Here is a 25,934-nt window from a genome sequence, read left to right as displayed (position 1 = left end):
GGTGCCAGGTTTCAGCCTCTGCTCTCTTAACGGAGTCGAGAGCGGAGGAGCTCGGCGCTCGGCTGCTTCGCCTTAGCGGCTGAAACTGGCGGGTGTCCCTTTCCCACACCAAGATGGCGGCCGCTCGAAGCGGCGAGGCGATCTGAGGCTGGCCGCTCCCCCACCCCCTTCCGCCGCGGGGGAAGGAAGGCAACCTTCTGCCGGGAGGGGGCAGGTCGCTCCGTTATCTGCCCGCCGCCACTCGCTGCGTCGACAAATTCCTCCGCCCCGTTCCGGAGGCTTCTGAAGCCCGCCTGGGGTGAGCGCGCGAAGGGCGAGGGGCCACAGGGCGGCCAACGGCCGGGGCCAGTTCAAACTGAGGAGGCGGGAAAGGGGTCGCGCGGGGTCCTTGCCCCCACCCCCTCGAGGGGCGGGTGCGCATGCGCAGTGGGCGTGGCGCCTGGGCAGCCCGGGGGCGAGCGGGGTTTGCCGACAGAGGGCGTCGCTGCGCCGCTTGGACCAGGTGCAGTTCAGAAATGGGCAGCAGCAGCAGCCGCAGGTGAGGAAGCGGCCGGCGACGCGGGCTTGGCCGCTGCTCTTGCCAGCTCTGGGTTCGGATGCTGCTCCGTGCAGCGGCCCGCAGGCTCCGCCCGCTGCTGTTTTCCGGCCACTGGGGCGATCATAATCGAGGCATTGTCCTTTGTCGGGAGCGATGGAAACGATCCTCCCTACTTTTTAAAACTATTTGATTTGATTTGCCCAGACAAAAGGGGTGTCGTTGCTCCTGGATCTCTGGCATCCTTTTGTGGTGACTTGTGTCAAGCCGGAATGTGCTCCGCTGCCGGGCTCCAAACTCGGTGGCCTTTGTGGAGCTTCGATTGGATGCCCAGAATGAATGAATGAATGGGATGGTGCCTGGCTGGTGCTGAATGGGGGAGAAATGCAGACATTGGCCCGGCCAGAAGGAAGCAGTGGGGCATGGTTGGGCTCCAGGTCAAGAGTAAAGAGCTGGCCCAGGACTTGCCGCATGGGGCTGTGTTGCTCCACAAGGGCTTGGGTGTCCACCTATGCTCTCTATTAGGCTGGCCCTTGCTGACCCTAGCAGACGCTTGCTAGTAGAATTGTAGAGTTGGAAGGGACCAAGAGTCCAACAGCCCTGCAATGCAGGAATCTTTTGCCCAACTGGGGCTCGAACCCGTGTCCCCGAGATTAAGAGTCTCATGCTCTGCCAACTGAGCTAACCCAGACATATGAACAAATAGAGCTGTTAGTAGGAGAATAACGCTGGAAACATAAGTTGCCCTTTTCTGATCTTATAAAATCATGCGACTTTGTAAGTCCCTTGCAGTAGAGTAATGGGTGGATGCCTTTCTTCACATAAATAACCAATGCCTGTGTGGACTTCATGGTATAGGTGATACTGTTCCCATACTGCTTGTGGTATACCACTCTTCCAGGCACCATGTCATTTAAAACTGTTGCTGATAACTATTGTAGTTAAATGCTTGATAGCCTATCCACTACTGGCAAGTTGGAAGCCTCAGAAGTATTCCTATGAAAGATGGCTGCATGATGTAACAAAATTAAATTGCTGGGGTTGTTAAAATCACTTGAGAGGTAACTTGCAAGCGCTGCTTGTGAAACACCCATTTTTACAGGACTTGCAGCGTCCTCCTCCAAGTGTTTACTCAGAAGTAAATCCTACTTTGTTCAAGCCCACCTACTGCTAAATAAGTGTCCATAGAATTGAGTTGTCAATCCTGTAAATCGTTCAGTCCTTTCTGCCTATAACCAGGGAGCCCTGCTTTGTACAGGGACCAATTCTGCTGAGTTACAGCTTATTGTATGATTGTCTGTGTGTGGCTTGACCTTTAAGTACGCTACATGAAGAAGCAGAGGCTTGTTTTCTAGCTTATATGCAAAAGCAAAGTTTCTGAGCTCCCTTTATTCTGTTAGTGAATTTGTTATGAATGCATCATAAACAATTAATGAGGGAATTCTAATATGCAGATAACTTTTCTTCAAAGTCTTCTTCATCAGATGAAATATTCCATTCACAGGTTGAAATATTCTTCAGGAACTTAACCCACTAGTTTACATTAATATCTCTAACAGCTGACATTGGTTAACATCTTGTATTTTTGTATTATTTGTAAAATACATTACTATAAGGAGGTCAAAACTCCCCCTTTTTAAGAGCCTATGCTTTAATTTGGCATTTTTATGACAGCTGTGTATAAATGCATTCAAAATTCAAATAGTTTATACAGGGGAAATCATGTTTATTCAGGAGCTGAATCTTTTTAAATTATTGTGAGACTCAAAATAAAAACTGCACAACTATGCTTTGAGAGATATTGCATGAATGTCATTTTAAGGGGGATAAAGCATTATTCAAGAACAGAAATAGCAAGTGCCCCACTTCCTGAATCAGTATCCTTCCTGAGGCAGGTTGGGGAAATCCTGAGCATCTGAGGTGACAGAGACTGGAAATGCTGCAGAGGCCCTGGAAAAAGGACTGCTTCTTTCAGTCTTCTCTCTTTCTCCTCCTTTTCCTTCCCTTTTCCTTCCCCAGTTTGGTACTCTGAACAACACCTGTGGGAATAATAGGACTAATGCCTACTATTGCTGCACCATCACTAGCTTCTAAAGTTTGATATCGTTGAACATCACACAGGACTGAAAAATTAAATTCTTCTCTCCAGTCAATTCACTTTATCCTAGAATAAGAGATTATAAAACTCTCATTCCCTCACCTCCATGGCTCTTACACACTTTCCTTTAAAAAATGCAGGATTCAATACAGTACTCACCCTGAACATATTGCAACAATACAAAAGCCCAATATAGTTATTTGGTCACTGTCCTTGTGTTTCATTGAAAAAGATCACATGGTGTTAATCTGTTTAAAACTAGTGGAACAGAGGCTTGGTTCTCACCTTGAAAAACATTCCTCTCCTGCCTTTTAACATGAAAATCAGCTAAACCAAACTGCCTGCTGAATCTGGGATCTTTCTCCAAGCCCTGGAATGTCTGGAGGATAAAGATAAACTGCTGAGAAGGCACACCACTTCACCCTCCTGCTTCCCATTTCATTCTTTAAAAAAAAATCTTCATTCAGTCCCTTTCTGCATTATGATTCCACTTTATGGGAGGGTTATTCTCATTCTCTGTTTCTTAGACCTTGTCCTGTAGACGGGAACGGGGGAAGGAGCCCAGGCGTGGCAACACATTCCCAGGCCCCTGCAGGACCACCATGGCTTATGATGACTCCAAGAAAAAAGAAGGTAGGATTGTTTCATAATCTGAGAGGTGTTACGAGGAAAGTACAACTCCCCCAGTCCGTGGAGTGAGAGACTAGGAAAGAAAGCCAGTGTCCTGCATGGATTGGGTTTCTGCAGCATTCCAGATCCCTCCCTTGTACTCAGAAAGTTAAGTGTACCTGGATTGAAACATGAGTCTCACAAGCTCCAAAGTGCTGATTAATTTTTATCAGGCTTGGCCACAAGGGACACTTCCTAACCCTTGTCAGCTCCGTAGAATTATAATTGGATTGGGGCCTGGATCCAGACCTTCAACACAGCACAACACTGATGCCTAGGTCCTGATTTGGCTGAGAAGCCTTTTCAGTTCTTGCTATCCAAGGGGGGGAAACCCAAGAGTAGGAATAAAACTAAAGCCTTTGATACGGCTGCCTAAAGCATTTCCCTAAAGGTTTGGGGCAGTGCTTTACAGTAGTGAGTAGATTGTGTGTATGTGTGTGTGTATATGTGACTGCTTGCTTCCTCTTGTGCATTGTGTTTTATCTTTGGCCACAGTGACAGTTGTGAGAGCGTGCCTTGATTCTTTCTGACCACGCCAGTGTTTCCTCCTTCAGACTGCTTAGAGAGCTACCGAATTGATGGCGTGGGACTAGTAGCTGGCAGAACCCAGCGAGAAAAGAAACGTTCCTACAAGGACCTGCTTCGAGAAGAGGAGGAAATAGCTGCTCAGGTCAGGAAGAATTCACAGAAGAGGCTGAAGGTGAGAGAGTCTGAGAAGAGAATGGGAAAAGCTTGCCAGTCCAACTTTGCCTCTCCCAGCCCAATTTGAACTGCTCTGTTGGTAGTAAATGCCACATTAAGAGAAATGAGAGAACAGGATTCTTGGGGTTATAGAAACAGATGTAGAAGTCATACTATTTCCCTATTTTAGAAAGTTCAGTAAAAGTTCTAAAAACTAGGATGAGATGAATGTAACTTTTTATCATCCACTCATCTTAAACTGCTGTTTGAATTAGAGATTGAATGATCATTACAGAATAGAAATTATTCTTTTGGATGCATAGGTCATCATTATATTGTTGCAGGATGCAAACTGATAGGTTGTTGTTTGCCTGATTCTGCAGGTAGCCTGAAAAATAATGAGGTGTGATCTATCTCATTCAATTCCCTGGGGATGATAACACAGACAGCTTTTCCTCAAAACATTTCCTTTGACCTGAAATCTCTCCTATTAGTCTAGAGGTGATTATTTGAGCTTTGCTTTTTTTTCTTCTAAATCTTCAGCTTGGAAAAGTTGTTTTCCGCTCTTAAACAGGGAAGTTCTGCTTTCTCTTGAGAGTCTCATTTCTAAAATTCACATGGCAACTCAGACCATCTTCTGTTTCAAAGCACAGAAATGCCATGCCATAGAGAGCATATTTGTTAGCTAATGTGACTTCTATGATCATCTGTATTAGAAATGAATACGTATATGCCTTCAATACTTGCTTCTTTTTCTTCTTTCCAAAATGCTGTTATCTTCTTTTGCAGGAAAGTGACATTTTCTTGCTGGGGACAGACACTTATAAGAAGAAGAGGAAGCACTCCAATGAGTACTATTACAGAGGTAAGAGTGGAAGCAACATAGGAAAGGATATGGCAAAGGAGAAAGGTTGAGAGGTGATTTTAAGGTTCAATTTGTATTTCTAAGGTTCTGCCAATAGGCTTTGTGCTTCCTGGAGGTAAAGTGAGAGGCCAGGTCATTTCCCACAAAGCTTCCAGTCTAAAGATAAATAAGGGAGAGGCCAGTCAGTGAAAGGGAGGCAGCTGTATATATTGCATATTCACTTTGACAGCTGATTTATTTTCATTTACTTATAAAAATATTTATATACCACTGTTCATAAATAGCATCAGAGTAGCTTACAACAGTCACACATAAAACCATACAATAAACAACAAATAAAATTTAACAAAGTCAAAAATCAGGTAACTGTTATGGAAATAGGCATTCTGAATTGCTTGAATAAGCCTGGTTGAATAGAAAGGTTTTCAGCAGGCATTTAAAGGTTGAAACGGAAGGTGCTGATAAATCTATTGGCAGAGTATTCCACAGGGCTCGGTCGAGACTTGGTTTTGTATTGCTGTCAAATAAGCCTCACCAACTTATTTGTAAGTCGACTTTCATACCTGGCCTCCCATCACAGGTGTCACTGGCTTACCAATAGGAGAAGAGGCAAGATCAGCTGTCAGTGTGTTTGTTTATCACTGCCACCTCCCCTCTCCCAGAACATTGCACTGACACCACTCACAGGTCAGGTAAGAGCTGCCAACCATTACTGAATACACCAGAAACAAAATAGCCTCTTAAAAACCAATGTGTCCTTCTATTTCAGCCTCACCAATTGGCCTCACTGATTTATAAACCAAAATTGATTTACAGTAGGATAGCTCTTAGCAGTTCAAGACCGAATATCTTCACCCGGACATGAAGCCGTGAAGTTATGACGATGTGCAAGTGAAGATGGGTTTGTTGCTGGGTATACTTCCATTGATCCTTCTTCTCTGAACTTTTTCAGAACTTTCTTCATTTGAGTTATCCCTGCCTTTGGAATCGTCTGCAAAGAAGAGGAAAAAAGTAGTGACAAGCCCACCTTCTGCTGACACTGCCATGGATCTGCTTAAGGCCATCACCTCGCCTTTGGCCACAAGCTCCAAGTCCTCAAAGAAAACATCTGAAAAGTCATCTCATTCTTCACTCTCTGCCTCTGGCCATTCAGAAGGCAAGAAGGAACACCACAAGAAAAAACTGAGTGGCAGTAGCAGTGACCTGTCCTTGGATGAAAGTGCTTTCCACAAGTCCAAAAAGGTGAAGCCCCCCTATGTGAACACTGAAATGTTGACCTTGCGTGAACCTGATGGCTTAAAGATGAAACTCATCCTCTCACCTAAGGAGAAGGGGGGAAGCACAACGGAGGAGCCCTTTCCACATCCGTCAGCCACAAAGAAATCCTCTAAGAAGTCAGCTCGGGACGAACAGGGATCATTTCTCCCAAGTCATGATTCACACGGCTTTTCGAAATCATCCCGAAAGAAGCACAAACCACTGGAGAAGGATCCGCATCCCTCTCCAGCTGCTGAGAGCTTTAGCCCAGACACACCCCTCTTCCCTGAAAGCCAAAGCAGTGAATTTGAGCTTTCAGGCCTGGAACCACAAGCGGAATCAGGTTCGTCCTCTGGAGGTGAACTGGAAGCTGGAGAGCTAGTAATTGACGATTCGTACCGGGAGATAAAGAAGAAGAAGAAATCAAAGAAGAGCAAAAAGAAGAAGGACAAGGAGAAACACAAGGAAAAGAAGCATTCCAAATCCAAGAAGAGTTCTGGGCTTTCTGGGCTTTCCTCTTCACTGGCAGTAGCAGAAGTAACAGCTCCACTCCCAGTCTCTCCAACCAATGCTCAGTTTGCCGTTCCTGCCCCTCCACCACCACCGCCTCCACCGCCACCTGTTTTCCATACAGATGGCCAGAGTGAGAAGAAGAAAAAGAAAGAAGAAAAGGAGAAGGTTGAAAAAATGGACAAAGAAAAGGTAAAAAGGAAAAAGTGGCAGCACAAGTGGGTAATTAGTAATGCTGAGGATTGTTGTTCCCAAAATAGAGGGCGCTAGAGTGTTCTTTGCAGTTTTGTTAGTTACCAACTTCAGAAATAGGAACCAAATATATAAATTATCTTGATTGTTGTCTTCCTGAACTGCAGATAAGCAGAAACACTCTCAAGGAGTACACTTCTCCCCCCCCCGCCCCCCCTGAATGAAACAAATTGGTTTCTGCTTTAGAAATATTTAGGTAAAAGTAGCTGGTAGAAGTAGCTATTTTATTCATTGATGGCAGCCCTGTACTGCCCAGTAGCTGAAGCTCTTTGAGTCATGTATATAAACATTGATAAAAGACAATGAGAATAGCAAAACAATTACAGAATAAAATAAGAAACTTTAAAATAGCAGTATAAAACACAACATACCAGATACAAATCAATAAAAGTTAAATACAAATAGCATTGAAACTTTTAAACTCAAAACCTCAAAATGCACAAAAAACCAGTGTGGATAAAAATCTACATTTGTAATAAATCAGGGGTTTTTTGTTTACACTGCATTTTTTAAAAATTATATCTACTCTGTTTCTCTTCAATAATAACTATAACTAAATAACAATAACAACTAATAATGATTAGGCCTGATAGAAGCATGATAGCCCTACATAGTGTTAGAAACAGATATGAAAGCTATGAGCTAAATGGCACCTTAAATCTAGGTTATGAGTGCAACAATGGAATGTCTAGGCTTGCATTTTTAATAACAAGAATACAAAGCTGAAAATGAATGAACTGCAACTAAAATATTATGCCCATTTTTCACATGGTTTAGTCCTTCCCCTGCCCACTGCCCTAATATTCTTAAGAAGGTCTTTTCTCCGGTCTTCAGAGAGTAGCTGGAAGTGGAGAGGCAGAAAAAGTTCCTCCTTTCTTTCCACTCTGCAGATTTAATCTGAAATCTTAGGCTCAGTACTGCTCCCAGAGCTCAGAAGCTGCTCGCGCTAATGAAATTCCCTGTTGCAAAATGCAACTACAACAATGGGAGTTTCGGACACTGGCCCTACAGTAAATATCTAAGTTCAATCAATGTCTCTACCAGATACAGGATGCTCTCCAACTAAGTTATGCAGAGTATACCCATGGAAATTAATAATACTAAGTCATGATGTAGTGAGATATAGCCCACACTGAGTTTGAAAATAAGGCTTTTATGTAAATGAAAAACCAATTGGATCCTTTCTGAAATATGAATATGTATATTCTACCTGCCAAACATAGGCATATCAATTTAACCTAATGAAAATAAATTGCTGTAGTCTGCCCGGTACATATCAGATGTCTACCTATCAAGGTAAGAGTGAAAGAAAGAGAAGAGAAAGAGAAGAGAAAGAAGAGAAAACAAAAATGCCCACTGTGCAGTATATCCCCATACTTAACTTTGTTTGTATGCTGTTATGGGGTTTATTGTAAGAAAGACCCAATATCAGTCAATCGGTTATTTTACTTGTATGCTGCCTTTCTAAAGTTAAACCACACTCAAGCCATGGTTTACAACATATAAAAAATTACTAGCAAAAGTAGTCATAAACAATAAACAAGACATCAAAAAGTACACAACCAAATTGAACCATTTCCACGTAACTCATAAGATACAAAAAAATAACAGCAACACCCCCCAAAAAAAACCACTTAAACAATGCCTCAATCCAAGATTCTGTTCAGCAGCATCAGCTTTTGTAGCAGGAGTCAGTCACAGCCCTGTCCTCCCAGGGCAGGTAGAGAAAGGCCTGCAAGGCAGGGAGCAAGTCCTCCAGGACTCATAGCCAAGATGGTCTATGTGGGAAGGGGTTAAATACATTCTAGCTGTCGGTAGAGAAGGAACAGTGCAACAAAGCAATGCAAGGCCTAGTTGTAAGAAAGAGTGGTTTAAATGGTATTCTTTATGACTGCCGCAGCTAGAGTAGTATATCCAAAAAAATTGAAAGAGAGATACAAAAGAAATTTGGCAGAATAAATTGATAGAATACACAGAATTAGTAACTGAAATTAGGATGAGTCACAGATAAGATGGGTGGAAGTGCTTTGAAGAGTATCTTAGAGGGTATATGTCAGGGGATGATTAGCTGCTTGTGCTTAAAATTGTGCCCCCTCAGAGTTTGTGCGGCTCCACAAACCTCTGTGTGTGACAGAGCTCCTCAGACATGTCTACTCTAGTCACTAGTAGAGTCTGACAGTGGCTGCCTGCGGAAGCGCTTCCAGCAAAGAAGCTCCTTAACGGAAACGCGTCTCCTGGACTCACGACGTGGCAGCTTCCGGCGAATTATGGGTCTCCCTACAGTTGCTTCTGACACCTCCCCGCTATTTTCGCTGGACGTGTCTCTCACCCCTTTCTCTCCCCTGCTGTTTCCTGCCTGGGCTGCTGCGTCTCTCTCAGCATTACTGAGATCCTCCTCCAGAGACCCCTCGCTCCCCCTACTGGTCCCTGCTTTGGCTGCTGACTCTCTCCCAGTCTCTGGGAGCCCTACCAACTCCCTTTCCTCTGATGTCAGTTCCCTGACATCCACCTCCCCTCCAGGGCCCCCTTCCCCCCCGCCCCTACTCTCTCCTCTGGGCGGTGAGGAGCTGAAACCCCGAAAAGAATCCTCTTCATCTTCAGACGTCTCGAACATTTCCCTCCATCGGTCTTCGTTCCGGCTCGCTGAATCCTCCTCCGCCTCGGAATCAGAGAACCCCTCCAACTCTTCTTCTTCGTCGGTGGTGGCGAAGTATTCCCTCCGGAACCTCGCCACTGGCTGAGGTTTACGAGGGAATCTCTGATGAAAAGTTTCTATCAAAACCTCGTCATCTACATCCTCTGCCCTGACCCAGGTGTTTTCCGACTCCGGCTCCCCTTCCCACATTACCAAATACTCTACTTGATCTCCCTTCCACCTGGAATCGAGAATCTCCGCTACATGGTAGCTGTGTTCTTTTTCCTCCATAGCTGGTCCCCTATTGACCCTCCCTTCTCTGTCCCCTTTATACGGTGACAGCAACGACCTGTGGAACACTGGGTGCAGCTTCATGTGGTTCGGTAACCGGAGTCTGAAAGCCACTGGGTTGACCTGCTGCGTGACTTCAAATGGGCCCAGCCTTTTGGGTCTTAACTTCTTACAACCCCCTTTGAATGGTAACCCTTGGGTGGACAGCCACACCTGGTCCCCCACCCTAATGCTTTCCCCTTCCCTTCTGGTTTTGTCTGCCTGCCTCTTATATTCCTCCTTCGCCCTGTTTAAATTAAGTTGGAGCTGGCGATGGATCGCTTCCATTTCTTCAACGAACTGTTCTGCAGCTGGAACGCTCCAGTTCTCCCCTTCCCCCCCTGGGAAGGCTCGGGGATGACACCCGTGATTAGCCAAAAAGGGGCTCATCCCCGTGGACACGTTCTCTGCATTGTTGTAGGCAAATTCTGCCAACGCCAGCTTCTCCACCCAATCATTCTCTCTGTCATTCACATAACACCTCAAATATTGCTGGAGGACACCATTAGCTCTTTCCGCCTGCCCGTTGGTTTCTGGATGACGGGCAGTTGAGAAATTCACCTCTACATGCAATAAGCTCATGAGCTTCCTCCAGAACCTGGAAGTAAATTGTTTCCCTCGGTCAGAAACCACCCTCAAGGGGGCGCCATGCAGCCTAAACACATTTTCCACAAACAATTTAGCGGTTTCTTCCGCTGTGACTGCATGTGAGTAGGCTATAAAGTGGGCCATCTTGGTTAACAGGTCTACCACAACCATGATGGCTGTTTTCCCTCTGGACCTTGGCAGATCAGTCATGAAATCTATTGCCACTGCCTCCCATGGCCTTTCCGGCGTGGGTAGTGGTTCTAATAAACCTGCCGGTGCCCGCCTCTCCCCCTTGGCTCGTTGGCATTGGTCACACCCTCTCACATACTCCCGCACATCTTCCCTGACCTTGGGCCACCAGAATTCCCTGGTAACCAGCCACATGGTTTTGTGTTGCCCAAAATGCCCTGCTGTGGGGCTATCGTGCAGTTGCTTGAGTACCTTTTCCCTCAATTCCCCTTCAGGTATATATAACGCTCCCTTGTAGTACAACGCCCCGTTTCTCTCCTCAAAACCCCCGGGTTTGTCTCCCTCCCTCCTGAGACCCCTGAGTTTGTCCTGGGCGTATTCATCCTGCACCGTTCCCTCTACCAGTTCCCTTTGCCCCACCAATGCCGCCCCACACACCCAGCGGTCCTCGGGAATGACATGGGTCTCTTCGGGTGCACCCTCCCCCTCCAAATATTCAGGTTTGCGTGAGAGAGCGTCCGCCCTAACGTTCTCTGGGCCTGGCACGTAACAAATCTCAAAGTTAAATTTGGAGAACTCCTGGGCCCATCTCAACTGCCGTTGGTTGAGCACTCGCGCAGTTCTCCAATACTCTAGATTCTTATGGTCCGTGCACACTTGCACCTTATGTTGTGCACCAATTAGCAGGTGCCTCCATCTCCGGAAAGCCTCATGAATCGCAAGAAGTTCCCGGTCGTACACCGTGTAGTTCCTCTCGGATTTGTTCAGCTTTCGCGAAAAGAAGGCACACGGTCGCCACTCTGACTCCTCCTTCCCCGGCTGCAGAAGAAGCACCGCCCCTATGGCTCTGTCAGAAGCGTCTGTTTCGACCCTCAGCTTTTTTTGTAAATCCACATGCAGAAGTTGTTCATCAGAGGCGAAGGCCCTTTTCAGTTCCTCAAACGCTCGCTCCGCCTCCCCCGTCCAAACAAACTTCTTTTTACTGCTGAGACAGTCCGTGATGGGCGCCGTCAGGTGGGCGAAGTTTCGGATGAACTTACGATAAAAGTTTCCAAACCCTAGGAACCTCTGCACATCCTTCTTGGTTTTGGGTGTTTTCCATTCCAGCACTGCTTGAACCTTGCCGGGGTCCATGGCCAACCCCTTGTCTGACAAGCGGTACCCCAGGAATTCCACCTCCTTGGTATGAAACTGACACTTCTCCAGTTTCACCCACAGCCTGTTGGCTTGCAGCCTGCTCAACACTTCTCTGACGTCTCTCACATGTTGCTCCTCATTCTCCGAATACACCAACACGTCATCTAAGAAGGCCACGCAATTCTTGTAGAGCAAAGGCCCCAGTACGTGGTTCATGAAGGCTTGAAAACACGCGGAGCCTGATTGTAATCCAAAAGGCATAACGAGGTATTCAAATGCCCCCAAAGGGGTGAACATGGTGGTCTTCCATTCATCCCCTTTCCTTATACGTATCAGGTTGTACGCCCCCCTTAGGTCCAGCTTTGTAAAAATCTTTCCTTTCCGCACCCTGGTCAAAATATCATCAATCCTGGGCATAGGAAAAGCCGCCGGCTCTGTCACTGCATTTAACTTCCGGAAATCACATACAAGTCTCGGCTTGTCCGTGTGCTTTTTATCCACAAAAAACACTGGGCTACCCCCCGCTGCCTTGGACTCTCTGATGAAGCCTCTCTTCAGGTTCTTGTCAATGAACTCTCGCAACTGCTGCATTTCCCTGTCTGACATGGCATACAACTTGCCTACAGGAAGCTGTGCTCCAGGGAGTAAATTGATCTGGCAATCAAAGGGCCTATGCGGGGGTAGTTGGTCAGCTTCCTTCTCGCTGAACACGTCGCTGAGATCTGCATACTGTGGTGGCACCTTCACCTTCTCCATTACTTCAGTCCCTGCTAGGGTGGCTTGGGCCCCTGCTGAACCCTTTTCCCCCCTGCAGTGTTCTAAGCAATGTGCTGAACCGAAGGAAACCACTCTTTGATGCCAGCCCACCAGCGGATCATGTAGGGCTAGCCAGCTCATTCCCAAAATAATGGGAGCGCCTCCCAAGGTGGCCACATTAAACGCTATCAGTTCTGTGTGCCTTGCCACCCTCATTATCATTGGGACGGTCTGCAAGCTGACTCCTCCTCCCAACAGTTCCCTGCCATCGATCGTGGTCACCTGCAGGGGGTTGCTTAAAGGGATAGTCTGTATCTGGTGTTCAGCAGCAAACTCCTTGCTCATAAAATTGCAGGAGCTGCCTGAGTCCAACAGCGCCTTTATTTTTAGGGGGTGTCCATTTTGCAGCTCTAGCGACACTTCAATCACTAGAGCAGGTCGAGGAGCTTCTGGCACGGGCACTTTCACTGCTCTTTGGCCTGGCTGCAGTGCCCTGACGGTGGCAACCAGGCGTTGGCTTTTACCTGCTCCGTTTCTCCCTGCTCTCCCCCCTCAACAGCTCCCACCATCCCTTGCCATTCCTTCCTCTGGGGGCAGACTCTGGCAAAGTGGCCTGGCTGTTGGCAGAGATAGCATTTCCGGGCTCCTTTTCCCTCCTTCTTAGCCCCCTCACTGGGCTTTGAAACTGCGCGCGCGCGGGCTGTTCCGATTTCCATCGGCTCTGCCGGCGGGAAAGCTGGCTCAGGAATGTCTGGAATGCGGAACTCCTTCCAACGTTCCCCTCTCCCTTCCCGCCTCTCCAAGGCTCTTGCCTCCTGGCGCGCTCCAATGGTCAGCGCAGATTTGGTCAGCTGATCCATAGACACCGCCCTGGGGCTCCGGGACAGCTCGTCTTTCACAGCCGAAGAAAGACCTTCTTCAAATAGCATCTGAATGGGTGCCGCCGATAAATCCCACCCCAATCTGTGAATCAGCATGGTAAATTCAGTCCAGTACTCACGGACAGATCTGCTTCCCTGCTTGCAAGCCATTAGCTGTCTGCGCACCACCCCTTCCTCAATATCGCTGGAAAGCATGATATCCATTGCACGAAAGAACTTCATAGTGTCCTTTAGGATATCATTGTGCGTTGCCATCAGGGGTCGAACCCAGTCTCGCGCCCCCTTCTCAAGATGCCCAATTACGAAAGCAACTCGCGATTCCTCATCAGGGAACTCATCAAACTGCACATTAAGGGCATATTGCATCTCTGTCCTAAAGGCATGGTAATCCTTGGGGTCCCCCCCAAACTTCTGCACCAATCCTGGTACCTTTCTGGGGAACTGAGTGGTTCTCCCCTTTTTGTCTGCATCCTGAGCCCTTCTCTCCTCGAGCCTCGCCGTCTGCAGCGCAAGTTGGACCTCCAGAGCTTGATACCTTTCTTCCAAGCTTGGACCAGCTCCAACCCCTGCCTCTCCGGTTCCGGCTGGGTTGCTCATGATGCTTTCTCCTGCACAGGCAGCGTACAGAGACTGTCAGACTGCTGTCAGGGGATGATTAGCTGCTTGTGCTTAAAATTGTGCCCCCTCAGAGTTTGTGCGGCTCCACAAACCTCTGTGTGTGACAGAGCTCCTCAGACATGTCTACTCTAGTCACTAGTAGAGTCTGACAGTGGCTGCCTGCGGAAGCGCTTCCAGCAAAGAAGCTCCTTAACAGAAACGCGTCTCCTGGACTCACGATGTGGCAGCTTCCGGCGAATTATGGGTCTCCCTACAGTTGCTTCTGACACCTCCCCGCTATTTTCGCTGGATGTGTCTCTCACCCCTTTCTCTCCCCTGCTGTTTCCTGCCTGGGCTGCTGCGTCTCTCTCAGCATTACTGAGATCCTCCTCCAGAGACCCCTCGCTCCCCCTACTGGTCCCTGCTTTGGCTGCTGACTCTCTCCCAGTCTCTGGGAGCCCTACCAACTCCCTTTCCTCTGATGTCAGTTCCCTGACAGTATAATAGTCAATTTAACCTACAAGTAGGAATGAACACATATGAGCAGCAGATAACACTAATTAAAGGAAGACACACACTAACTAAAGGAATGGGTGGAATAATAGAATATGCAGCTGACAAAAGACTACCTAGAATGCCATGAAGAGAGATGGACTGGGAAGTCTGAAGATAAGAGATAAATGATGTATATATAAGTTGTAAAAATGCATTAAAAATAGTAACAACAAATGGTATTGCTTAGTTGTAAATTAACATGCTTTAATAGTCAGATTTCCACCATTGTTTAGGAAATAGGAAGAAGTATCAGTTGATTTAAATCAGACTTACATTGACTTTTTTTTCCTTTTTGATATAAATAACTTTGATACTAAGCAATCTACTGATTAAAAATCCATTAAAAAGCATGGGAAAATAAGAGAGTACTTGCCTGGTACTGAAAAGGTTACCAAGTATGCACCAGGCATGCCTTTCTGAGAAGGATGGTGCAGTGCTGCCACAGAGAATACCTTCCCTTTCATATCCATCCTCTGGGTCTCATTTGGCACTAGCACTCAGAGAGGTCTCCAGCAATGACCTCAAGGACTGAGTATGAATATAAGTAGCTAGATAACATACATCATACAAAAAGTCGGCTTGAAATTAACCCACTCCTAACTTGTCTAAGAGAATGCACCAGGAGATTATTTTCTTTGGGGATTTCTAAAGGAGCTTGAATATTTTACAACATATTCCAACAGAAACTTCTTGCTTTCTTTTTCCTCTTCCTGATTAGCCAAAGAAGAAGAACATGTCTGCCTACCAAGTATTCTGTAAAGAGTATCGTGTGAACATTGTGGCTGAGCATCCAGGAATAGGTAATAGAAGTATCCGGTAAGGTTTGGGAGATATCCAGTTGTGGCATCCCGCTTGGACACACTGCACTTCACTTTCTCACTTTCCCCCTGCAGCCCACCTGTATATCCCCCAAATCTGCTCCAGAGAATTGGGGGACCTTTTGGAAAGGAGAGGCAGGGGAGAGATAGGTAGGGGAATGCCTGGCATCTTTACTGGCATGATGTTGGATCCTGCCCATTGGGCCACTGCAAAACGAAAGCTGCAGAGAAGAAATGTTTGAAAGAACTCTGCCTGCTCCAGCGAAGGCTCTGTGTTCCCATTATGAATCTGAGCAATACACTTTTTCAGAAAGCATATAACCAATCATTCTGGGCAGTCTCTTTGGTATTAAAGTGGCAGCAGAAATAAAAATGGCACTAAGAGTTGTAATGCAAATGCCATTCTTCACTGCTTGGTCAAGGTGTGATTATCAAGCAGGGAATTCAAAAGTACTTTACTCAGGCTTTTTCAAAAGATTCAAGATGGCTCTGTGCACATGACTTTTGGAGCTTGGGGAGTCTAGATCAGCATACATGTCTCCTCTGCAGAACCCCATGAAAGGGACTGAAGGTTTGTTTTTTTTTCAAACTTAAGAAATACAACCATATCAGACCTCCAGATCTGTGGTGTAGTGGTTAAGAGCGGTAGTCTCGTAATCTGGGAAACCGGGTTCGTGTCTCCGCTCCTCCACATGCAGCTGCTGGGTGACCTTGGGCCAGTCACACTTCTCTGAAGTCTCTCAGCCCCACTCACCTCACAGAGTGTTTGTTGTGGGGGAGGAAGGGAAAGGAGAATGTTAGCCGCTTTGAGACTCCTGAAGGGGAGTGAAAGGCGGGATATCAAATCCAAACTCTTCTTCTTCTTCTTCTTCTTCTTCTGTTAGAAATGGGCAATTGTGGCTTATGTCATAAACAAAAAATGATTAGCACCCTTGCTAGGAACAAACATGTTAACATTTAAATTGTGAATACTCGGAGGGTAGGCAAACGTACAATATTTTTTCTCTAGGTAGATGACAGGATTAAATGCCAAATATATGTATAGCAGTAGAAATTACCTTCCATTCTGCTGTCACATATCCTCCCAAGCATAGAATTCTGAATTTCTTGGCTCCTGCTCCTTTCCACTTTTTGTCCCAAATCCTGACCATGTAACATGCATTACAACATTGTGTGGGATGGACTAGACCAGCCACTAATGTAAGAGAGCTTTAAAAAGGGGGATTAGACAAATTCATAGAGAATAAGGCTACTTTTCATGATGGCTGTGTGATACCTCCAGAATCAGTATACCTCTAAATATTGTTTATTGGGGAACAAAAGTGGGAGTGGTGCTGCACTTATGTCCTCCTAGGGGGCTTTCCATAGGCATGTAGTTGGCCCCTGTGGGGGAAAGAGGTGGGCTAGCTAGGTCTCTGGTATGTTCCAGCAGGGCTCTTCTTATGTTCTTGCTCAAATTCCTCGCTGTGATTTTTTTTGCAACTGTTCCATGGATTGTTTTTCCATGTATACAGGCAATAATGAGATATTTTAGCATCATGTGTATTGTAAACAATGAGTCCTATAACGGTTCAAGTAGTTAACTGAATGTACATAGAAAATCTCTGCTTTTCTCTGAATGGCTTACTTTCTCTGATTTCCCGTTAGATTTTGGTGATCTGAGCAAAAAGCTGGCAGAAGTTTGGAAGCAGCTTCCGGAGAAAGATAAGCTGGTAAATATCTGATAAACATTTGTACAGAAAATGACATGTGTAGGCAGAAAACTGACTTGGTCCTGGAATACTGCCACCATGGTTCTTGTATTTATTACTTTCCAAATCTGTGTATTGCATATCACCTACCCCTGCTTGCAAATGGGAAATGTTTGGTATTCATTCATTCATTCATTCATTCTCTCTCTCTCACTCACACACACACACACACACACACGGCCAGACGTGCTTTACAATTGCTCCATCTGTATGGTTGGACAGCTGATGTTGCCTTTTTTAACACTAGTTTTGTTTTCCCTATTCTTTTCAGGTTTGGAAGCAGAAGGCGCAGTATTTGCAACACAAGCAGAATAAAGCAGAGGCTACAACAGTGAAGAGGAAAGCAACCTCATCAGAGGGTGCACCAAAACTGAAAGGTAACCTCTATATTCCACTGTTTCTTATATACCATTCTTAAAATGAGGCTGTTCAAGTGTAAGACGAGGGTGTCTGTTAGTCCATTATGAGTGTGTGTGTGTAATCCAGGATCTTCAAAGATCCTCAGTATTTATCCCACACAGCTTTAGATGGCAGACCCTCCATGTTGCTTTATGCAGATGGCATGCCCTTTGTATCTTCATCCATGCTTAGTATGAGGGACCCTTTTAAGATTTTGAATTCTTTTCATTTTGAAAAAAAGAACATCTACCTTTGATCTATGCTAAAACAAAACTTAATTTGCTTGATAAAAGGCCTAGGCCACATACACAGACAGTAATACTACAGTGGTACCTCGGGTTACAACACCTCAGGTTACAAATACTTCAGGTTACAAATTCTGCTAACCCAGAAGTAGTACCTCGGGTTAAGAATTTTGCCCCAGGATGAGAACAGAAATCGCACAGTGGCAGCGGGAGGCCCCATTAGCTAAAGTGGTACCTCAGGTTAAGAACGGTTTCAGGTTAAGAATGGCCCTCCAGAATGAATTAAGTTCCTAAAAGAGGTACCACTGTAATTTGGAATACTTTAAGGACTTAAAATATTTAGGAATGCAGTTTAATGAAAATCATACCTGGGTATCCACAGGACTTCCAAACCTATAAGTAAGGCCATATTAAACTATGCTTGCTTTCAGGAGTTAATCTAAGATCTGCACTTAAAAGATTTTTCTGGGGAAAGTTATTCCACATGTGGTATATGGTACAGAATATAAAGCTGCTCAACAAATGCTGTTGGAGCAAATTCCCAATAGATTGTACAAATTAGGCCAACAATGTGAAACCTGAATAATTAAGGACAGACTGATTCTCAGTTTCCTTAAGGCTGTTGCTACTGTAGCTGCAAAACAGTTGAACACATTTTTGTTTCAACAAGCTTCTCTCTCTGGATGGAAAGGTTTAAAACAGTAAAAAAATGAACACCTATCTTTTGCTTTTTGTAGTGTTTTGAAAACTATTTTTTAGCTGTTTTGTGGTATGTTTGTGAATCAGCTAGAGCCAAATGTAAGAGATGATTCATAAATAAATAAAACTGCATTAAAAATAAAGTAAGTTAAAGAAATAGTGTGGGCTAAACTTCTATGGCCATACAGTTTGGCTATGTAAACTGTGCAGTTGATGCAGAGTTTTCATAATATGTAAAATGCAGAAATAAGTGTTTTACTTTCTGTTTTCAGCTTCTCTAACAGGGGCACTTTCACCCCATAAGAAGTCTCCATCTAGCACTGTAGTGCTATCTGCATCACCTGTCAAAGTTCCTGAAACGGATCCCATAGATGTAGCTGCACATCTGCAATTACTGGGTGAATCTCTAAGTCTTATTGGCCACAGGCTACAGGAGACAGAGGTAGGTGCAGGAACCTTCGCACGCAAATGTAGTCATTTCATTTTTAAACAACAGAGCTATTTTATTCACAAAGTTCAGATAACTAATTGGAATAAACTGAATTGGACAAGTTTGCCTGTTCTGCATTGAACAAACTTTATTTATTCGAAGGGCTCTTATTTGTGTACAGTCTTACCTCATGTTACGTTTGCTTCACGTTGCGGCTTTTCAGGTTACTTCTGGGTTCGCAGCACGCGTGAAGCGAACTGCACTCTATAGCGCACGTGCAGTAGCGACACTCTACTTATGGACTTTTTGGGGTGCAAACAGCACCCTGAAACGAATTGCGTTACCACTGTATCAAGACTCCACTTTTGCAGGTTAAGCAAGCTTCATTCCTGAGTTGCCATCATTTAAAAAAACCTCATGGTTTCCAATTCTATGTCAAGATGTTTGGTTGAACTAAGGTATATAAAGCAGAATAAATGTTTTCCAAAATACATATAAGACACAGCTCTTGCTTGGCTACTGCTGTGTTTGAGGGATTAGATGGAAACTGTTGATCACATTAGTCTATTATACAAACTACCCGCAGCCATTTCATGGCATCATTCTGGGATGACTGCCTCTGCAGAACAAGATGACACGCCCTGCATTACTGCTAATGACATTAAATTAAAATGCCCAAATGGGGATTTTGGCAGCTACCCAAACAGTTTGCCCTGAAATGATGAATCCATTAAGAGTGAAAAGCTCTTGCATTGTAAAGTAGCATGAAGTAACAATCCACCCAAATTGATTTTACCCTCATTTACTAGTTTAACTACATTTCGTGTCTGGGTATACAGTTCCTGAGTACATTTCCCTTTATTCGTATTCTTTATTTATTTACTTTTTGCTTTCAGGTGATTTTTTTGTTTCCAACTTTGTTTATATGACTTACTTCTGCTATAGTCAGGCTCTGTTTCTGGGCTTCCCATGGGTATGTGGTTGGACACTGAATAGAGACCAGAATGGCCTGATTCAACAGGCTCCTCTTATGTTCTTAGTATAAGACAGGGTTTTGCCAAAGTTAGGTCTCTAGCAGTTTTTGGACTACGAGTCTCATCATCACTGGTCCTGCTAGCTAGGGATGGTGGGAGTTGCAGACCAAAAACAAACAAAGAGCTGGATACCCAAGTTTGGGAAACCCTGCTGGGATATGAAACTGAGATCTATTGCCTCTGAACATGGAAGTTTTAACATAGCCCAGGGGTGTGGATGCTTAAGCCCAGGGGCCAAATGCAACCCTCCAGTCCTGTCCGTGAATCCATACACCCTCTTCCCCGGCGATGCCTCTCACCAGCCCTGCTTGATAGACTTCTTGCTTGTTTTTGTCTGGCTGGAATGAGTCCTTGAATTCTGAGAAGGACTTTTGCTTGCTTGCCTGGATGGGCACTTGAGGGGAGTTTCAAAAAAACCAGCCTCTTGTACAGAGATAAGATTTACATTAATTGTTCTGCCCTTTGCTAGAATGTGTCCCCTGCCCCACCCTGAACAGAATGAAACCCTTGAGCTGGAAAGGCTTTCCAACCCCTCATATAGCCATTAATTTGTGGCTTGTAGTCATGATGACTATATGGAAGCTTCCAGGTACAGTGCACAGCAGGACAGCAGCAGCACATCAAACATTTAAGCATCACAGTAAGGAAATACAAGGTGGGAGCACCTTACTGGTATCTTGCGCAAAGCTGCTTTGTCATCTGCTGCACTCCCATATTTATCATTCTGCCTGGTGCTTTAGACATAGGGCGCAGGGTTGCAGCCATGGTGTGTTGAGTAGAAGTGGCCAGAAATAACTTCAAAAATGAGAAAGTATATCATCCATCTCTATTCCTTCATTCCTGCATTTGAGCTTCATCTTTGCTAAGGGAAGAGCGCTGTTAGAATTCTTGCTCCGTGATTGCAGTCATGGGATTGCTGTCTTTCACATGACGGTGTATGTTTTGACTCCACAGAGTGGGAAGTGACAGAGACAGGATGTTTGTGTTACTGTGTTCCATGAAGTGGGACTATTGTCCTTTGTTCTTTTCTTCTTTGCTGTCTGATGCTAGAGAGAGAAGAAGCCATGTTGCAGTGCTCCGGGTGTGTTTATATGTAAATAAAGTAGATTAGCCAAAATGCTGAGTTGCAGAGGTCTGTCACGCGAACTGCGCAGACTCTGCGGATCCCTAAGTGCTGGTGTCTGTTGGCATTGGTTGCTGTGATGTTCAGGCTGAAGAAAGCTTTTGAAGCTCCCAAACGAACGACCAGGAGGGAGAGAACATGCCAGTTGGGCATGTGTCTCTGCCAGGGTCCTACTCAAGAGTAGGACGAGCTCCTGACAAGCGCTTCAATAAGCAAATCAGGGTTGCCAGCTCCCTGAGAATGAGAGAATCTGTGCTGGGCCTAAGACAAAGATAACAAACTGACATCAAGACAAATCTCTTACTACTACTTCCTTTTTTCCTTCCCAGGGTATGGTAGCTGTATCAGGAAGTTTATCAGTGCTCCTGGATTCAATCATTTGTGCTCTAGGCCCTTTGGCATGCCTGACGTCCCAGCTCCCTGAACTAAATGGCTGCCCCAAACACGTTTTGGTAAGTTCTGTGTTGTTTTGGAATGCCAAGGTCTCACACTATTTCTTACAGCTTCCCTCTGCCCATGAAAGGCATGGTTTTTTCCACAATTGTAGCACAGATTCAGCACTTTGCTTTATATGTAGGATACTCCCGTGTTAGTACCCTCTTCTCTCACAGCTTAAGGAATTTATAGAAAGGAAATGCTGATTGAACTTAGCAAGATTCAAGTTGTCTTTTTTTCCTTCTGCACAATCATGTATTTTTAGTCCTGGAGTAGCCAGTATGGTGCCTTCAAACTGTTGTTGGACTCCAACTCCCATCAGCCCTAGCAAGCATGGTCAATGGTCAGTAACAATGGGAGTTGTATTCTTTACAACATATGGAGGGTGCAATATTGGCACCCATTGTCTGGGTTGAACATGCAGTTTGTATGTAATTTGTTGGTGGTGTCCATATGTCTTCCTTGTTGCACTTCAGTCCCACCTTTCCCTGTGTTCAAAGCACACTTTTTTTGTATGTGAGATGATGCAATATACACTCCATGCCGGATTTTATATTCATTGTATATGAATAGAATCTTCAGAGGACCAGTGTGGTGTAGTGGTTAAACTGCTGGACTAGGACTTAGGAGACCAGGATTCAAATCCCAACCCTGCTCTGCACCTCACTGGGTGATCCTGGGTCAGTCATAGAATTGTAGAGTTGGAAAGGACCTGAGCCCTTTCTAGCCACTGTCTCTCAGCCTAACATACCGTATTTTTCGCTCTATAACACGCACCCGACCATAACACGCACATAGTTTTTAGAGGAGGAAAATCTGTAGGCATGCCACCCGTAGGCATTCCCTCCATAACATGCACAGAAATTTCCCATTACTTTCTAGGAGGAAAAAAGTGAGTGTTATGGTGCAAAAAATACAGTAATTCTCAGGGATGTTGTTGTGATGATTAAATGAGAAGGGGCAAAACTATGTACGCCACCTTGAGCTCATGGGGGGAGAAGGTGGGATATAAATAAATAATGATTTTGTTATTGAAATGAAGCTTGTGTAAAGTAAAAAAAATAAATAGAGGATAGTGCATTTTAGAAAACAATATGGCATCCGCATCCTACTTTTTCTCGAATGAATGCAAGGCAACATAGATGGTACCCCCGTCCCCTTATCAAATCAACTCAGGTTAGCCTGAGAGATGGTGGCAGGCTCAAGTTCACCTAATGAGAATTGAACCCAAGTCTCCCCCGTTCTAAACTAACCCTTTAACCATCACAGCACATTGGCTGTGGAGCACACCTAATTATGTGCAGAGTTGCTTCATTTGTCCCAGGCAGCTGAAACATTTATTAAAGGCTGTCCCTCCTGCAACCTGCTGTTAATATTTTCTGCCAGCAGGCGGCTGTGTTATGTAAGAACTGCAATTTTATAAAAACATGTCTTGAATTTATGTTAAATATTCATATCCTGCCTTTTCTAGGATGCTCAAGGCACCTTCCATGTTAAAAATTAAAGCGCAATGCAGCAAGCTAATACATTCAGTGCTAAAAAGCAGAAAATCAGTAAAACTTAATTCTGAGCAGCAGTCCAGTTTCGCTCACCATGGTGAATGTTCCATTGTCCTTTCTTCTCCAGCTTGGAGTTGAGGAAGCAGTGGGGATCATCTCTTAAGACTTGCAGTGAGCTTTGGAGGTTACAACAGAACTACAGGAAGATATCTGTCCCCCTTTCCAGTTCTACAGAGGGCTGAGTCTTGCCATTTTGAGCCTCTGTGATCAGTATGAAGCCTTTGGCTCTGGGGGGCAAGGTGGCCATTTTGGCTATGAGTAGCAAAGATAAAGCACACCGTCAGTGACCCAGTCTTACTGTCTACTCAGAAGTGAATTAGATAGGACCTAACTGCAATCTTAGGGCTAGTTTCCTGGGTGCAAACCTCTGCAAGCATCATGGAGCTTATTGCTCATGTGCTGTAAGTCCTGAGGACCACAGATTTTAGTCCAGATACCAAGGCCAGCCAAATGTTGTGGCCCTGGCTTCTATAGAATTGGGTGCCATAAAATCATTGGTGCTGAAATATTTCTTTATTGGCTTCAAAGCCCAGGGCAAATGAAAATATTCCCCAGTACCTCTGAAAGATCCACAGGCTTTTGTGCATCTCCAAAGGAAGCACTCTGTCTCCCTTCGTCATGTCTTTAGGGGTTTGGTTTTCCCTAAGTCATTTGTTCTGCTGCATTAATGTCAAAGGCATGCTTGTTTTTTTATAAGATACTGATTCAATTTAATATGCATTTCTCTCTCTCCCCCCGACCACCTTTCCAGTCAAACACATTGGACAACATTGCATACATCATGCCTGGACTCTGACAGGAAAAGGATAATGGGAAGTGACATGCTGCCAAGTAACTGAAGTGTGTACAGATACACTATCCTGGTATTCTTCCAGAGGACAATGTATAGGGCTTTGAGTTTTTCTGTCTGTAATATATCAAATAGAATTGTAACTATTTTGATTTTACGAAAAGTTTCAACCGTAATTTGTGGGAATCGGTTTTGTCTCAGATTGGATGTGTCTACAATTAGAGTTGGGAAATATTTTGATAGATTAGCCTTAATATGGTTGGGGTGGTTTTTTTTTTAATGAATTTGTTTTACTTGGAAAAATCAAGCAAGTTTGGTTGAAGAGTTGGCTTGCATGTTGTTAAAATAATGGTGGGAAAGAAAGTTGAGGGGATAGTGTTTTGCTGAGGGCTTGTGCTGGCACCAGGAATCCTCATTAAATCTTCCAGTTGTAAGTAGGTTGCTAAATACAGATTCAGGTGTGGTGAGTGAATTCTCAAATTCTTAGGAGAAACAAGGGCTTCTTAATATGGATAAGCAGTAAATCCTAGTGAAAGCCTGCATCACTTCTTCACAGGTTGTAACTAATCAATGGATTGTGATATTTTAGAACTCTGCTGGGATATTCAAAGAGGAGGATCCACAAGCCCTACTTTCAACTCCTCCTGATTTAGCTAATTTCTCTTCCCCTCTGCTGTCTCTCTACCCCCACCCCCAGTACCCTTCAAAAACTAGTACCTAAGGTAACACCATAAAAGATTGAGGGCCGGGGCTCCTCCAGCTCCCTTACAGTTCACATACTGATTTATAATTGCTTATCACCAGCAGTGAACTGACGTGGTCCTCCTCTCATGGTGCTGAAATGTGTGTTGTAGAGGCAGTGATTAAGCTGAAATTTAAGGGCTTTTAGCTGAGAGGAAGACAATGAGAGGGCAGGTCCTTTATCCCAGTCACAGGATTTAGCGCTTTGAGTGCCTCTTTGAGGAAGCACTTCTCTCACACCTAGGATGAAGTGTGGCATTTTTAACATGTGTATTAACATTTTCATATACTGCATCTGTAGTAGATTAATTTATATTGTATATTTCTGTATATAGCTATAATGAAAGCAAAAATTCCCTCCACCAAACATGTATGGAAAATGAGAACTATGTGTTTTTACCTGGATACCCTGCCAGAATTGCATTTTATCTGCCGTTTTCAAGCATAGGCTGACAATGAAGGAAATAGTAGCGGTGGGATTTGGATGGTGGATGGAAACAAAAACTGAAAACTTTATATTCTGCCCTAAGTTCCCTTGCCACTTGTTATTTAGGAAACTGAAAAGTGGCAGACAGTGGGATAATTTTGGTTCCAGGACTAGCAAATTAAATAAATAAATTCCATGCTCTGTCTTCAGACCCCTAGGGTGGTCTTGGCAGTTTAAAAGCCGCTACCCACATTCCGCCCAGCTGGCTCAAGCCCAGTAGGGAATTGACAATGGCAATAGAACCACCTTTGCATTCCACGTGCTCCACCCACTTTAGGATCACAGGCTCAGTGTATGAAAACTATTTCTGCCCACCTTTTCCAAACTTTTTGGCAACGTTTTAATAAAAAGGTTCTCACTTTCTTCACAAGTTTTCCCTAGTTAATCCCAAGGGGGACAGGCTAGCTGTATTAGGTGCTATTCTGTAAACAAACCCATGTGCTGGGAGCTAACATCTTGATTTTTACAGAGCCTTTTGTGTCTCAAGTAACATTTGAGCTTTGAAGAGAATCCTGGCGCAATCACTTTAAACCTGGATAATTGTCAGAAACTTCCTTTCTACAGGAGACGTGTAACATTTGGCTTTGAGTCAAACAGTCGAAGGGGCTCTACTGCAGTTCTGCCATCTGCACTATGGCAAACTTGACTTTTTAAAAGATAAATGTACTGATGTATTTTTATTTAAAATTTGTAAACATTTGTATAATCTGTGTTGTGTGACATTTGGTACTGGAGAGCTTTGGATATACCCCTCATACTTTTTTACATTTGTTATTTCCTGCCATCTAGTCCAAATTGCATTGTATAAATGTTTTGCTAATGTATATAAACTTTTTTAAAAATCAGAACTTGAATCTTGATTAATTTCATTTGCCTCATGACCACCAA

General features: G+C 44.6%; 1 protein-coding gene across 6 annotated transcripts; it reads left to right on the top strand.

The window, feature by feature from the left end:
- The first annotated feature begins 64 nt into the window (after positions 1 to 64).
- Positions 65 to 25,894, top strand: HMGXB4 (HMG-box containing 4). Of its 6 annotated transcripts, none has more exons than XM_082241188.1 (11): positions 178 to 298; positions 3,161 to 3,266; positions 3,857 to 4,002; positions 4,773 to 4,848; positions 5,801 to 6,807; positions 15,254 to 15,335; positions 17,001 to 17,065; positions 17,376 to 17,481; positions 18,720 to 18,889; positions 21,364 to 21,486; positions 23,780 to 25,894. In XM_082241188.1, the coding sequence occupies exons 2-11, from the start codon at positions 3,236 to 3,238 to the stop codon at positions 23,822 to 23,824; spliced, it is 1,851 nt and encodes a 616-aa protein (XP_082097314.1). In that variant the 5' UTR covers positions 178 to 298; positions 3,161 to 3,235; the 3' UTR covers positions 23,825 to 25,894. The 6 variants fall into 6 exon arrangements, with proteins under 6 accessions (XP_082097318.1, XP_082097314.1, XP_082097319.1 ...); XM_082241189.1 differs by lacking the exon at positions 178 to 298 and adding an exon at positions 445 to 538; XM_082241192.1 differs by lacking the exon at positions 3,161 to 3,266 and having other exon boundaries at positions 65 to 298.
- Positions 25,895 to 25,934: the final 40 nt, after the last annotated feature.

The sequence above is a fragment of the Podarcis vaucheri genome, assembly GCF_965113315.1.
Source record: "Podarcis vaucheri genome assembly, chromosome: 10".
NCBI classification, from domain to species: Eukaryota; Metazoa; Chordata; class Lepidosauria; order Squamata; family Lacertidae; genus Podarcis; species Podarcis vaucheri.
The sequence above is the reverse complement of the archived record's forward strand: the minus strand, read 5'-3'. Positions and strand labels throughout refer to the sequence as shown.

What these genes read in the sequence shown, in the direction of transcription:
- HMGXB4 (XM_082241188.1), top strand. Translation starts at nt 3,236, where the DNA reads ATGGCTTATGATGACTCCAAGAAAAAAGAAG. An exon ending in ATTCACAGAAGAGGCTGAAG is followed by an intron (nt 4,003 to 4,772) that starts GTGAGAGAGTCT and finishes CTTCTTTTGCAG; the next exon opens with GAAAGTGACATTTTCTTGCT. An exon ending in GGGTGCACCAAAACTGAAAG is followed by an intron (nt 17,482 to 18,719) that starts GTAACCTCTATA and finishes TTCTGTTTTCAG; the next exon opens with CTTCTCTAACAGGGGCACTT.